General features: G+C 30.8%; 1 protein-coding gene across 1 annotated transcript; it reads left to right on the top strand.

The window, feature by feature from the left end:
• Window positions 1-13,275: 13,275 nt before the first annotated feature.
• On the top strand, window positions 13,276-16,219 carry LOC131622381 (probable inactive poly [ADP-ribose] polymerase SRO2). Its single transcript, XM_058893408.1, has 5 exons — window positions 13,276-14,083; window positions 14,231-14,469; window positions 14,562-14,704; window positions 14,803-14,898; window positions 15,837-16,219. The coding sequence occupies exons 1-5, from the start codon at window positions 13,647-13,649 to the stop codon at window positions 15,912-15,914; spliced, it is 993 nt and encodes a 330-aa protein (XP_058749391.1). The 5' UTR covers window positions 13,276-13,646; the 3' UTR covers window positions 15,915-16,219.

The raw sequence follows: 16,219 nt of genomic DNA on the forward strand, positions 1-16,219 counted from the left end.
ATAATATAAAAGAACATTTCTAAATTTTTTTAATAAAATCCATATTTAAGTTAGTTTAAATTTTAGTTATTTAAATTTTTTATATACTATTATTAAATTAATTTTTATATGCTAAATATTTTTTTTTAAATTGTTTCAATTTTATAATAAAAAATGAATGTTTCATATCAAGGTGTACATGTACAATATTAAACTTATGAGACTTGAAAATGGATTCTACGCGAAATTACAAACATATATTAATATAAAAACATATTCTTAATGCAAAATTGCAAGCATATACTGATATAAAAAAATATTTTTAATTTATAATAAAATGTATGTCAAATTAATATTTAAGATACATACAACTAAACATAATAATAAAATATATTAAACACACATAAGTAAATGTTGCAATTCATATAATAAAAATTAAGATATTCTCAACTACAATTATATTAATATAAAATAATAATCAAAATAAGTCTATCGCCTAATATTCCAAATGAAAGCAGCAATATTATTACGAATTTTCTTCGTCTTGGTTGATCTCCTTGCTCCCTCCTCTGGTATGTCTCCACCTTGAGGACCAACAACACTGTCTGAAAGATCATCATGAGGTACATAATTTGGATGTTGGTCAAGGACGATAAACATTGGATCATCATGTGAGTTGATGCGAATATAGTTATGCAAGGCAAATGTTATAACCAATGTTTTAAAAACCGAACCGGAGAAAGAACCGTTAAAACATGCGGGTCATGGTTCAATTGGTTCAACCGTGATTGAACCGTATATTAAATTTAAACTAAAAAAATAAATAAATATATTATTAAATATCCCAATAAAATTAATTTATATCATAATTTTTTAAATAAATTTCTCAAATAAATACGATACTAATAAACAAGCTTACAAAATAAGAAGAATGCAATGTAAGACCTAATAAAAAATCATAAAATTAATTAAGGACCAATATGTATATATTTGTCCTAACGGCTTAACTCAAAGCCATAAGTTATTCATCAGTATAATTTTTCGCATCTCTTTACAAACCAACATCGATTATCTTGTGTCCACATACATTACACTATTTCTTCTCTTTCTATTACATTTACATTATCTTGTGTTCTTCAATTTTATTTTTTATTTTGGCTTAATTGTAACTTTAGTCACCATATTTTGTCTTTTTCTTGATTTTGATCCCTCTATTTTAAAAATCATTATATTAGTCCCTTTTTAAAGTTTTCTGTGCAATTTTCGTCCTCCTATTTTGCTTTTTTCTGCAAAATTAGTCCCTATTCTTGTATCTTTTTCAATAGAAAACTCAAAAGGGGGATCAAAATCGTGATTTTAAAAATGAGGGGACTAAAATCGAGAAAAAGACAAAATAGAGGGATCAAAGTTGTAATTAAGCCTTTTATTTTTCATCTAAACAATTTTAAATGTTTGCTATAATTAATTTTTTAGATTTAAACAAAGAAATAATATGAAGTAAAACATAAAAAAAAAAATTTGATTTTTTTTGAACCGTCTGGTTCTCTAAAACCGGTCCTGATTTTACGGTTATTTTGCGCTTGAAGCAATTTTATCCTAATTTTATAGACATAACCATTTATTAGTCCAAACCGAACCGGATTAGACAACGGTTCAAGATTGAACCGGTTCAAACGGCCGAGTCAATCTGGATTTTAAAACATTGATTATAACATTAATTTGAGTCTTAACACTAAATTGCGGCATTTTTATTAAATATCTTCCATCTTTTCTTCAACACTCCAAGTGACCTTTCTATGCATCTTCTAAAAGATGAATGTGCAGTGTTAAAAGCTTCTTGTGCATTAGTTGAGGGTTCATATTCAAATTTCGACTGATGACACCTTATCTCAGGATAAGGCACCAAATATCCTTCTTTATCAGGATAGACCTTATCTACCTATTAAAAAAAAGTGTAAAGACGTTTTTTTTAATAAAACAAACGCCCCCCAAGAAAAAAGAAAATTAAGTTGTAGTAATACATATAATAATACCTTTTGGTGGCTTTGGAAAGTTTAATGTCAGTGTGTTGATTGCATGACGAAAAGTATATGTGTCATGTGCCGATCTCTCCCATCCAACTAATATAAATGTGAAACACATCAAAATCACAACTAGCCATGACATTGAAGGTGGGGATTCCTTTTCTACCCCTATAATGCATTTGCTCTGCCTCAGGAATACATGCAGTTGTATGAGTACCATCAATGCATCCAACACAATCATGTTATAAAATTAAGATAAAGGTGTGTCTATCATGATAAGAAATAAACTATCACACACAGACACACACACACACACCTTGAAATAAGGCATGTACCAGTGCCGACCCAAGACATATTGAGGCTGAAGGCGAATTTTGAATAAAATTTAATTTACATATTAATTTTTATTTTTAAAAATTAAAATTATTTATTAAATTTCTCTAGTTGATTTTATTTCATATGTTTTTTTGAATTATATGTTATTTTCAATCGATAATGAAGATAATTCATTCAATATTTATTTATATAATATTGATCATAAACAAAATTTATTAATTTTAATATTTACTATTATTATTATTATTATTAATGTGAGTTTATGTATAAAATAGTAAAATGAAAATTACTTAAATGTTTTTACAATTAAACTATTTTTATGGTGCTTGATTGGGCCATTTATTATTATTGTTAATTATTGACCTCATTAATAAAAATAACTTGTTCATTGCTTGAAGTTCCCGTTAATTTTTTTTGCAGGGACTTTTGTTTTAATGATTCTCTCTCCAAATTAAATCAAAATAATGAATTAATTATCAATAATTTTATTGCTCTTATGGCCAATAAAAAAGTGGGACCTTAATACTAATAATACATAAATTAATATTAATGAAAACAAAACATAATTGGAGGCTCAAGGCAGTGGCCTAGATTGCCTACCCCTTGGGCGGGGTCTGACATGTACCGCTCGTCATTAGCAATATGAGGTGGTACATATTAAAAAGTTGAATCCTTTGGTCTTATGATATCACGTGCTAGGCCTTGGTAGCCCATACTTCTACCGCTAATTGCTTCTAATACCTTGTGAAATGCTCTACTAATGGTCTCTCCAGAATGCATAAATCACTCTCTATCATCCCTATTAGAATCACCCATAGCAAGTGTATACCCAAATATGTCCACCTTCTCTACAACAGTTGTTCTTTTACTTGGCTGTAATTCATATTTCGATTGCAAATCTTCACACAACTGTGCAAATAAAGTTGGATCCATTCTAAAGCCATTCATACATCGAACAAGGTGTCCATTTAATATCTCATCCATCCAATCTTGTCCTCTTTGAAGTGAAGTCATACATGGTTCTTTATAAATATATTTATAGTAATATGTAGCAATTGCACTTATTGTACTTGATCTTATAATCCAATAAAGTGCATAATTTCTTCTATTCTTTTCCCTTTCAGCAATATACATGATGTACCTACTAATAAATAAATATATTTAATTATTAATAACCATATTCAACACAAATAATTCAACACCAGCATCAATAAATTTAGCATAGATTGCATATTTGTTTTAACCAAAAGCAAACAAATTTCAACATTCAAAAAATTGAAACTAATTTCAAGTCAAACCCAGAGGCACAAGTCTTGCAAACAAATGTCAACATTCATAAAATTGAAACAAAATTTAAGTCAAAATCAGATGAACAAGTCATAAAAACTAAATATTCATAAAAGGTTCATTTCTCTTTGGAGTGCATACACGTTAACCATAATTTTATAGACTCGTCATCCACCATGTTTAGAAAAATCTCTCGCCTTGATTCATTCTCAATCAAAGAAGCCCCAAAGCACCACAATTCATTACCCTTTACCAGAACACCATCGGTAACCATCCGATTTATAACTGCCATTGTTGTAGCAATTGTAGAACTACCATTAACTTTTTTACTTGTATTTCCATCATATTGCATTATTTTCAATGCCTTATGAGATTGAGATATCAAGGTTTCTATGTGACCACCTAGTTTTGCAGCCCCTCCTGTTTTTTTTTTTTTTTTTATGATTTCCTTTAATAGGTTCGATAGTCATGCTTTGTGCAACTTTTTTGTGCCTCCATCTTTAATAGGTTCGATAGTCACATTGTATAAATTAGGTCTATTTAAATTATTAATTAAATTGGGTTGGGCCTAGTATAATACATAATTATTTTATATTTTATATTAAAATAAATTATAAAGGGTATAAAAGTGGAATATAGTTAAAATAATAAGGATAAAATTAGAAGAAAAAATGATAAGCTATAAGCTAAAATGCTATTTGAAATAACGTCTGGAAAATAAGCTATAAGTCAGTAAAATAAGCTATAAGTTTGTTATAAAAAGATCGTTACCAAACGTGTCTTTTATTATCATATGAGTTTATAAGCTCAAATTTTGGCTTACCAAACAGAGCCTAATATGATTTTTATAAAATTAATGCAAATTTCTATCTTGTTGGTATATTTGTTAATAAAAAACATTTTTATGAAGTTTAAGCTTTAAGCCGAGATTATCCTAAAATGATGATGGTATATATGTCTCTTCAATTATCGTTCATGAACAGATGTCAAGAAATTCAGGTAATTTTATAAAGGTGTTTATGTTTGTGAATAAATAATTTAATGCATGTTTGAAATTATCACAAATTTAATATATATATATATATATATATATATATATATATATATATATATATATATATATATATATATATATATATATATATATATATATATATATAAATGCATCTTATTCAATCAAATTTTTACGATAAATCTTTACATGCCTTTGAACAAATATAGGTTGCAATTTTTTTTAGGTTAAAACTGAAGATCAATATATTCTCAGCTTGCAAAGAACTTTAGAAGGTAAATATGACTCTAAAAATAATAGAATAAAGATACAATTAGTGATATTACAATATGGATTATTACTGCTAAATTGAAGAATATTATTTATTGATTTTTTTCTTTTAATTCAGTTGCTTTTTATTGGTAGAATAATTTGGTGGATACTCTTATAATTTTTTGAGGTTTTCTCATTAGAATAAGAAACATATCTCTACCCTAAAATATTCTAATACATTTGATTTATAATAAAAAAATTACTCACAAGATGTTAATACATTTGATATATATATATATATATATATATATATATATATATATATATATATATATATATATATATATATATATATATATATATATATATATATATATATATATATATATTTATAGTAATATGTAGCAATTGCACTTATTGTACTTGATCTTATAATCCAATAAAGTGCATAATTTCTTCTATTCTTTTCCCTTTCAGCAATATACATGATGTACCTACTAATAAATAAATATATTTAATTATTAATAACCATATTCAACACAAATAATTCAACACCAGCATCAATAAATTTAGCATAGATTGCATATTTGTATTAACCAAAAGCAAACAAATTTCAACATTCAAAAAATTGAAACTAATTTCAAGTCAAACCCAGAGGCACAAGTCTTGCAAACAAATGTCAACATTCATAAAATTGAAACAAAATTTAAGTCAAAATCAGATGAACAAGTCATAAAAATTAAATATTCATAAAAGGTTCATTTCTCTTTGGAGTGCATACACGTTAACCATAATTTTATAGACTCGTCATCCACCATGTTTAGAAAAATCTCTCGCCTTGATTCATTCTCAATCAAAGAAGCCCCAAAGCACCACAATTCATTACCCTTTACCAGAACACCATCGGTAACCATCCGATTTATAACTGCCATTGTTGTAGCAATTGTAGAACTACCATTAACTTTTTTACTTGTATTTCCATCATATTGCATTATTTTCAATGCCTTATGAGATTGAGATATCAAGGTTTCTATGTGACCACCTAGTTTTGCAGCCCCTCCTGTTTTTTTTTTTTTTACGATTTCCTTTAATAGGTTCGATAGTCATGCTTTGTGCAACTTTTTTGTGCCTCCATCTTTAATAGGTTCGATAGTCACATTGTATAAATTAGGTCTATTTAAATTATTAATTAAATTGGGTTGGGCCTAGTATAATACATAATTATTTTATATTTTATATTAAAATAAATTATAAAGGGTATAAAAGTGGAATATAGTTAAAATAATAAGGATAAAATTAGAAGAAAAAATGATAAGCTATAAGCTAAAATGCTATTTGAAATAACATCTGGAAAATAAGCTATAAGTCAGTAAAATAAGCTATAAGTTTGTTATAAAAAGATCGTTACCAAACGTGTCTTTTATTATCATATGAGTTTATAAGCTCAAATTTTGGCTTACCAAACAGAGCCTAATATGATTTTTATAAAATTAATGCAAATTTCTATCTTGTTGGTATATTTGTTAATAAAAAACATTTTTATGAAGTTTAAGCTTTAAGCCGAGATTATCCTAAAATGATGATGGTATATATGTCTCTTCAATTATCGTTCATGAACAGATGTAAAAAAATTCAGGTAATTTTATAAAGGTGTTTATGTTTGTGAATAAATAATTTAATGCATGTTTGAAATTATCACAAATTTAATATATATATATATATATATATATATATATATATATATATATATATATATATATATATATATATATATATATATATATATATATATATATATAAATGCATCTTATTCAATCAAATTTTTACGATAAATCTTTACATGCCTTTGAACAAATATAGGTTGCAATTTTTTTTAGGTTAAAACTGAAGATCAATATATTCTCAGCTTGCAAAGAACTTTAGAAGGTAAATATGACTCTAAAAATAATAGAATAAAGATACAATTAGTGATATTACAATATGGATTATTACTGCTAAATTGAAGAATAATATTTATTGATTTTTTTCTTTTAATTCAGTTGCTTTTTATTGGTAGAATAATTTGGTGGATACTCTTATAATTTTTTGAGGTTTTCTCATTAGAATAAGAAACATATCTCTACCCTAAAATATTCTAATACATTTGATTTATAATAAAAAAATTACTCACAAGATGTTAATACATTTGATATATATATATATATATATATATATATATATATATATATATATATATATATATATATATATACATATATATATATATATACATATATATATACATATATATATATATATAAAATATATATATATATATATATATATATATATATATATATATTCTATCGATCTAGTATGTAAGTAATAATAATTTTTTTAATGATTTTAAATACTCATAATAATTTTATGCAATTATTACATATGATGTCCATTTTTTTATTTAATTTTTATTTTGACTAATCAACTGATTGATTTTGATGTTGGACCGCCTTCGATCATGAATATGTAGCCTGCATTACTCTTCTTCTCATATTGATCTCCACTAAAATTTGAATCAGTGTAACTATATACTTTTGCATTTGTGTTGGTCTTGTTTTATCTTAGCATCAACACACCATGATCAATTGCACCCTTTATATATCTCAGCATCCTCGTGATTGTTATGAGATGACATTCTTGGAGTTTCTCCATGAATCTGCACAACAATCTAATACTTTGATATATATATATATATATATATATATATATATATATATATATATATATATATATATATATATATATAGTTTGGTATTGCAAAGATACCTCAAGGATCCAATGATTTGTTTGTACAATTTTGCACTTACAAACTCATCATTTGTAACCTTCTTCAACTTTGCTTCAATTTCTAATGGTGTTGCAGATGCATTACAGTGACTCATCTTGAACCTCTTCAAGATGTTCTGGGCATACTTCTTATGGTGTAAGAACACTCCTTCATCAGTGCCTTCGAACTCCATCCCTATAAAATATGAAAAGTTTCCTAGGTCAGACATTTCAAACTTTTGCATTAGCTTCGACTTAAATTTCCTTATCTCAACTTCATCTACACATGTAATCAGCAAATCATCTAGATACAAGCATAAAATGATTCGATTGACCCTGACAGCATCATTGACATTTACTCCATGTTCAGAGACACACTTTGTGAAACTTGCTTTGATCTGAAGGCTATCTATTCTCTTATTCCAAGCCTTTGGTGCCTACTTCAAGCCGTAGAGAGCCTTCCTCAATCTGTACACCTTCAACTCCTGCCTTTTGATTTCGAATTCTGTGGTTGACTGACATGGACTTCTTCTTCCAAAGTTCCATTAAAAAATGTTAATTTTACATCCAATTGATGTATCTTCCATACTTTGTATGTTGTTGTCGACACCACAATCCTGATTGTCTCCAACCTTGCAACAGGTGCGTAGATTTTGTCGCATTCGATACCGGTTTTTTACAAAAAACCTCTCGCCGTTAGCGTTGCCTTATGCTTGGAAAACTCTCCATTTGGCCTTCGTTTTAGCTTGTAAACCTACTTCACATCAATTGGATTCTTGCTAGCTCTTTCGACAAGTTTCCAGGTTTGGTTCTTCTTGATTTTCTTGAGTTCTTCTTCCATGGATTCACATCAATTCGAATCATTCATGGCTTGATCCAAATTATTTGGTTCTGCCCCAACCATCATCATCGCTCCCTTTATTAAGTCATTATCTGCATCGATTGCTTGATCTAGAAATATCTTATATCCAGCTAATCTTGTTGACTCAGTTCTCCTTCTAGTCGATATTCTAACATTATACTCAAGTGATTCTCCCCTTTGGTTGTTGTGGCTTCATTTTGTTGATCTTCTTCTTCCAATACAGTTGTGATTGTATCTGACTCCTGAGTCCAATTTCACCCTTTGCTTTCGTCTACCAGAACATCTATACTAATCACAAGTTTATCATTGTTTGGTAAATACAACTTGTTTGCATTAGTCGAATGATAACTCATGAGCACCATGGTATGAATTTTATCATCTAACTGCTTCCTGAATAGTTCAAGAACATGCCTGAAAGACATTGATCCAAAAATTCTCGAATGACTAACATTTGGCATATATCCTGTCCAAGCCTTATAAGGTGTATTCTCGACCATCTTCTTTGTTAGACATCTGTTTAGAATGTATATTGTTATCGAAGAGGCTTCACCCTAAAATCTCTTTGGCATATATTTAGCTTTCAACATGCATCCCGTCATGTTTAATATACTTTTTTCTTTCGTTCAGCTATACCATTGTGTTGAGGTATATAGAGATCAATGAACTTATACTCTACACCTTCCTCATTTCAAAATATAGCAAATTCTCGAGAAGTGTATTCATCACCACCACTAGTTCTCAATTTCTTCAACTTGCATCCACTTTGTTTCTCGACGTGCAATTTAAACTTCTTGAACTATATGAATACATGACTCTTCCTTTCAATAAGGTAAATCCACGTATATTTGGTGAATTAATTTATGAAAGTTAGGAAGTAGCAATTACCTCCATTCGACCTTACTTCAAAAGGCCCACACGCGTTAGAGTGAACTAGCTCCAACTTTTTCTTCGAACTCATATGGAAGTTTTGCTTGAAAGTTTTCCTAGCCTGCTTTTATTTGCAACATTCCTCACACACCTGACTTGGTTCCTTTACCTGAGCTAAGCCATACACCATCTTCTTATGGTTGAGCATTACTAAATTTCTGGAGTTGAGATGTCCATACTTATGATGCCATAGCTGATTTTTGTCTCCTTCTACAGTTAAAGCAAGACAGTTATGATCAATTAGTTGATTTATACCTTAAATGTTTTGTTGTCTGCCAACAGTGCCTTCAAAACCAACCTCTCATCATCGTGATACATTATGATACTTTTCAAGCTTCATGTTGTAGCCACTGGCAAGTAATTGACCTATTCTTATCAAGTTACTTGTCATCAAAGGTACATACAACACATCAGTGATGTTGGCCCTTCGACCATCCTTTCTCACCACAAATACGCTTCCTTCTCCATATAATGTGACATGCTTGCCACCAACAAACTTTATCACGTTCTTAACTGATTCATCTAACTTGGTGAGCCAGTTTTTATTATCACACATGTGGTTATTGAATCCTGAATCCAGGCACCACATGTTGGTTTGCTACGTGTTGGATTGAGTGTTAGCCATGAGTAGAGCATCATTAGAATCACTTTCTCCTGCATGTGCATAATGCGCCTAATCACTATCTTTCGCTCGTGCTTCCTTCTTTATTTGACAGTGTCGAGCATAATGGCCAAATCTTTGACAATTGTAACACTGCACCTTCTTCATGTCAACTTTCTTCCCAGAATACTTGCTGCCCATGCATTTCTTGGATTATTCAGGATGATTATTTGAATTCTTGCTTGATTTCTTATCATTTGCAAGATTTTTTCCTGTTTCGCCTTCTCTTTTCTAGATTTATTGGTGAATCTTGCTTGTTGTGCCTCTTCAGCTACCTTATCCCTTTATGAGTTCCTCTTCTTTTGTCTCATCTTATGAGCCTCCAGCGAAGCTTTCTTGAAGTTCTTCCAACTTCATCATAGCTGGGCTCTTGGGCTATTCAATTGACAATACAGTGTAATCAAAATTTGCAGCCAGAGATCTCAACACGTTCTCAATCTTCTATAAATCGTTGATTGATTCACCACACACCTTCATCTGGTTCATCAACGACGCCACACATGAAAAGTATTCTGAGACAGATTCATCTTCCTTCATCTGAGTCATCTTGAATTGATTTCTCAACGACTGCAGCTTCACCCTTTCTAGTTTTTCATCTCCACCGTACAAGTTCTTTAACTTGTCCCACACTCTTTTAGTTATTTCTTCTTCAATAATCTTTTCGAACACATTATGATCCACCCATTGATGAATCAAGAATAGAGCTTTCCCATCTTTCTTCCTTGTATCCTTGTGTGCAGCCTTATGTTCATCATTCACATTTGCTTCCAATGTCGGTACTCCATTATTCACGATTTCAAACACATCTTGAAATCTGAAGATGGCCTTCATTTGCGCAACTCACCTCTCGTAGTTCTCAACTTTGAAAACTGGTACATTCGTTGGAAATTACATTGATATTGTTGTTTTGTTCGCCATTAGAGATTCTCTTTGAATCGCAACCCGAGCTTTATGATACCAATTTATGGAGACAGAAGAGTTTTTAAGAAAGATGAGAGAAGAATAAGGAGAGACAAATTGTAAACTGATTTTGTGAAGTTGGTATTACTGTTAATAGTGTAGTTGCGTACAAGACTATACGAGTCGTGCCTATTTATAAGCTATTAATGCACACGCCCAAACTTAAACCTACGCCCAATTACAACCCAAGTCCATAACATACAAGTTATATTTTGGCTTCAACACCACAACTAAAAGTTGTATTCGATCCTATCGAATACAAATAACTCCTACTACTTCGACTAGCTATTTCGACACAGTCGAATACTAGTCTTTTCCATAAAACACCGAATTACAACTTCTAAAAAATACAAGTTATTCGAGTGATTAAATTATTATTACTCACATACTAGATCCGAAAGTGTATGTATATATATATATATATATATATATATATATACACATTTAACGTCCTTTATTTTTCTCTTAGATCCATTTATCTTTATTTCTTTTTCACTAAAATACGAGTTGGATCAATCCAATAGTCTCGGTCTTAATTTTTTACCGGTACATTAATCTCGTACCATTACACGACCCTTCAGATTGGTCTAAGTTTCTCATAATCATGATTTGAGTTCCAACTTTCAATTTGATTATGTTATTTGGTAAGCCCGGTGTCCTCAATGAATTAAGAAATTTCGGTGTTATGACTTTATAGTTGATGAATTGCTTGCATAAGATTTATTAATTGAATTTGAACTCATATAAAGTTGAATATTAATATTTTGTCATTGTCATTGTTTTTGAATATTAAATATGAGAGAAAAAAGAAAAAAAAAAAAGAACTGAAATTTTGATTTTTGTTGTTCATTGTTCTGGAAAAAAAACAAACTTGTTCTAAAATTCATACATCTTTGTTGAACATATCCATTTCTAAAAGTGTTCTTCAGGCTTCACCTTTTACCACCGTGCTCAAATTTGCGGTCGAAGAATTCAAGGTTCCTCTACAAACGAGCGCTATTATCACCAAGGTTCATTTTCAATTAGGAATATGATTTTTATTTTTTGTAAAATATATCACTGGATATATTTCATTTTTGGGATAAGATTAATTTAATATTTAAGTGTTTTTAAGCACCGGGTAGAATCTAAGGTTATGCTTTTTTTTCATTATGGAAAAAAAATTGGTTATATAAGAGAAATTTCCGTATTTTTTACTTTTCTGAACCCTAATAATATGAAAAGGAAGAAAAATAAAGTAAATTTTGTTGTGAGAATGGATAGAAACATTAAGTTTCATTCACTTTTGCTCTAAGCGCCAAGTGTGTCCATCCAATTCAGAACAATTTTTTGTTGACAAATTATTATAGTAAAAGTGTTTTTTTTTTTCTTCTGGATTTAACTTTGATTTTTTTGGGTTTAGTATGAATGTTCATGAATGTGATGATGAAGATGACGAAGGAGAAAAGGAAAGAAGATGAAGTTATATAAAAAATATCATGTGTTGACAAGTCATTGTTACATTTAGTGGACTATCAATTTTAAACCGTGACATATTTGTTAAAAAGATCAAGAGGTTGAAATTAAAAAAATTATAAAGTTTATGATGGACACTCAGACTCAGCAATATTGCCTTACCTAAAACATTTAAAGTTAAAAATTGACGGAATGGATTAAATTGGTTAACAAAATAGTTTTTGAAGGACTAAAATCTATCGTTTATTAAATAAGAGACCAAAGTAAAAATTTAAATTAAGTTTTTTTTTTTTACGAAAAAATTTAAATTAAGTTAAGGAACTGCAGAACTAATTAAGCCTTAATTATACTAAAAGAAACTTTATGCATTCATGAGTAGATTTTGCTTGTCCATTAAGTATTATATCTATGCATCACACTATATTTTCGGAAGTCTACATTTCATGACCCTCAAATAAAGGCCCTTACAGTTACATAACATACTTTCAACATGATCTAAAATAACATGCCATTAATTAAATAAACCAAAATAAAATACCTTGCGTCGACATTTAAATAAAAATAACAATAAAACAAAATAAAAGCAGGCAGCACCACCAGTGTTGCACAAGTAACAAATCAGTTGCAAATTTTGACCTTTGCCTTAGTCACCAAGAAAGCACACGTAATGCAACACGATTGGACAAAATCGTAATTTCACAACCAAAATCGTGGTCCTCTTATTCAAATTCCGTAATAACGAACCTATCTACTCCACCGCCTCTCTCAAAGTCGTCGTACTTCTTCTTTCCTCATGGCGGTTTCCGTTCCCTTTAAAAACAAAACGCCACCTTCTCTCAACCTCTATTTTCTTTCTTTGTTTTTTCCTCGCACACACTTTCTTGTACCTATTCTCTAATTCTTGTGTGTGTTCGTTTTTTCTTTTTTTCTTTCCCTCCTTTTTCTTTCTCTCCAAGTTTATTTTACTGTTATTAAAAAATATAAACAATGAACTCATATCAATTATCTTTTCATTATCAATAATTCCTTTTAGTTTTTAGGTTACATAACATAATCCTTTTTAACTTTTTAATTTCGATTATATTCATGGAGCGACCAATTCGATATTTACCAGAGAGATCACCGCATGATTGCGCCGGCGATGACGAATCGGCGGTTTCCGATTGCGAGAGTGTTGCTTCTGGCGGCCACGTTTCAGAGAGGCATGTTCGGAAAACCGATGGTGCTGATATGAACCTACTTCGGACTAGATTCGTTTGCGGTTTGAGCACGCAAGGATTGAAAGCCGATGTGGTGTCGATTCAGAGGAATCCTTGTTCATCTATAATGGCACAGGCGAGAATTCAATCGTTTCAGATCTTCGCACGTGCGGTGGCGAAACTGCGCGGCGGAAATGCGAACGTGAAGCATGTTTGGTATGGGGCTTCTAGTAGGGAAGAGATTGGGGATATTATTCAACACGGTTTTGGTCACGCTCATAGTCAGGGTTTGCGTTTTTCTCCCATTGATTTGCCTCTTGAAAGGTACGCGCCAATTTTATATTATTATTATTTATTTAGTTTAATTAATTGAATTAACTGTAGTTAATGATTGATTATTCACTTTAATCGATGTAGATTTTGATACGTGATTGAATGAGTATTGTTGTTTTGACTTTTCTGTTTTTATAGTGTGAAAAGTTCTGTTGTTGATAAAGACGGTTTGAGGCACTTGTTGCTGTGTCGTGTGATTCTTGGAAAGATGGAGGTTGTGCCAGCGGGTTCTGAACAATGCCGACCGAGTTCTGAAGAGTATGATTCTGGGGTGGATAGTTTTTCATCTCCCAAAGAGTATATTGTTTGGAGTAACATGATCAACACGCATGTGTTGCCTGAATATGTTTTGAGTTTCAAACTTGCTTCCAACAGAGGTTTTTCTTTTATGCTTGTCCTTATTGTTATTGGTTTTTCTGATTTTGTGATTAGGGATGATGGTTGAGATTTTGTGTGTTTGATTTTGTAGGACATGAGAAGGTTGGAGTTGGTGGGCATTCTATGAGACCGACTTCGCCTTGGATGCCATTCTCGGTCCTAATTTCCGAGCTTTCCAAGATGTTGCCTCCGTCTGATATTGTTTTCATTGTCAAGATTCACAAAGAGTATAGAGTAAGTGTGCTTTTCATTTGCTTCTGGAGTTTGAGACCGAGTCACTAGTTTCTCTTATTTTTTGCTGAATTATGTTTTGGGTTCCTTCTCTTTTACAGGAAAAGAAGATTTCACGACAAGAATTGACACAAAAGGTTAGACTAATTGTGGGAGACAAGTTGCTGCTTTCTGTTATCAAATCTTTCAGAGCAAAGGTACTTCTAATCAGTGTAATCAAATATCTGTAATCTCAGCGTTATGGCGGATATACATGGCAGTTTTTGGACTTGCCGCAATGGTAAATATCAGCCGAAATTACGGGAATTTCCGTCAATGGCGCTTGCAATGGCGGGATTTTGGCTAAAATTGCGGCAATTTCCGTCAATGGCGCTTGCAATGGTGGGATTTTGGCTTTCCGCCGTGAACTGCCATTCGCCACACCCCTGTTTTTAATATCTTTTTTGGGTATCTTGAATTTTAAGTTTATATATGTGTTCTTGACACTTATTCGAAGTTTAAAAACTTCAGACATAGTGGCTACTCTTTTAGTGCAACATATATTCTTTCACTAAATATGTTGTTAGTGGCTCTGCTAGTTGATTTTAATGTGGTGGAAATCACATGTCATTGATACTGATCGAGTTTTGATACATAAACCCCCTCGGACCCTCCTCTTGAGAAGAAATTAGAATACATTTTTAACATTATAATGAACTTGCAGTGAGAATAGGGGTTGACTTGCACAATGCTAGATGTTGTTAGTGGCTCTGCTAGTTGATTTTGATATGGTGGAAAATCACACGCCATTGGTACTGAATGAGTTTTGATACTTAAACCCCCTCCTCTTGAAAAGAAATATGAGGTTGATTCAAAATTTGAAACCATAACATGTTAGGTTTGGTCTATTTGATTCTGGTTTCTTGTTTATATGCTTGAACAATCGAGGGAAAGGGGGTTTAGCCAAAGAGCGAGTCTTTGTCTTTATACCTACAATATTTGGTAGGAAACTATATGTATGCCAAAAACAAAATCTTAGACTGCCTCCCGACAGAATCAGCTATATTTTTCTTGTATTTTTTGTGTTGTTATGTTACATTTATTTGGACATGTATTATGGCTTCTAATTTAACTGGTAAATTTGTTTGTCTTTCAGAAAATGCCTGCAAGCTTTAAGCAAACCAAACCGGACAGCCAGCCGCGTGGATGGAATAATTGTCCATACATACAATAGATATTAAAGAAATCGAATAGAATACTGGAGTTGACACAATACTCGTACTAACACAACCTCACATTGAGGATGAAAACACAAGCATGAGAACCAGGGTGACATTTGTTTTCTGTTTTTGTTTGGGTGGTATACGCATTTTGTTTTAATGTTAATTGTACTATAGTAGAAGGAATTGATTTCCCTTTCTAGTTAGTTACAATTACTAGTTGGAATAATGTACTAGCGAATAGGCTAAACCATGACATATTGAGCTCTACTCCAAGTTGCATTCTTTAAAAATTCAAATGTAATTTCTGTTTCACTTA

The sequence above is a fragment of the Vicia villosa genome, unplaced genomic scaffold, assembly GCF_029867415.1.
Source record: "Vicia villosa cultivar HV-30 ecotype Madison, WI unplaced genomic scaffold, Vvil1.0 ctg.000029F_1_1_3, whole genome shotgun sequence".
Lineage (NCBI taxonomy): Eukaryota > Viridiplantae > Streptophyta > Magnoliopsida > Fabales > Fabaceae > Vicia > Vicia villosa.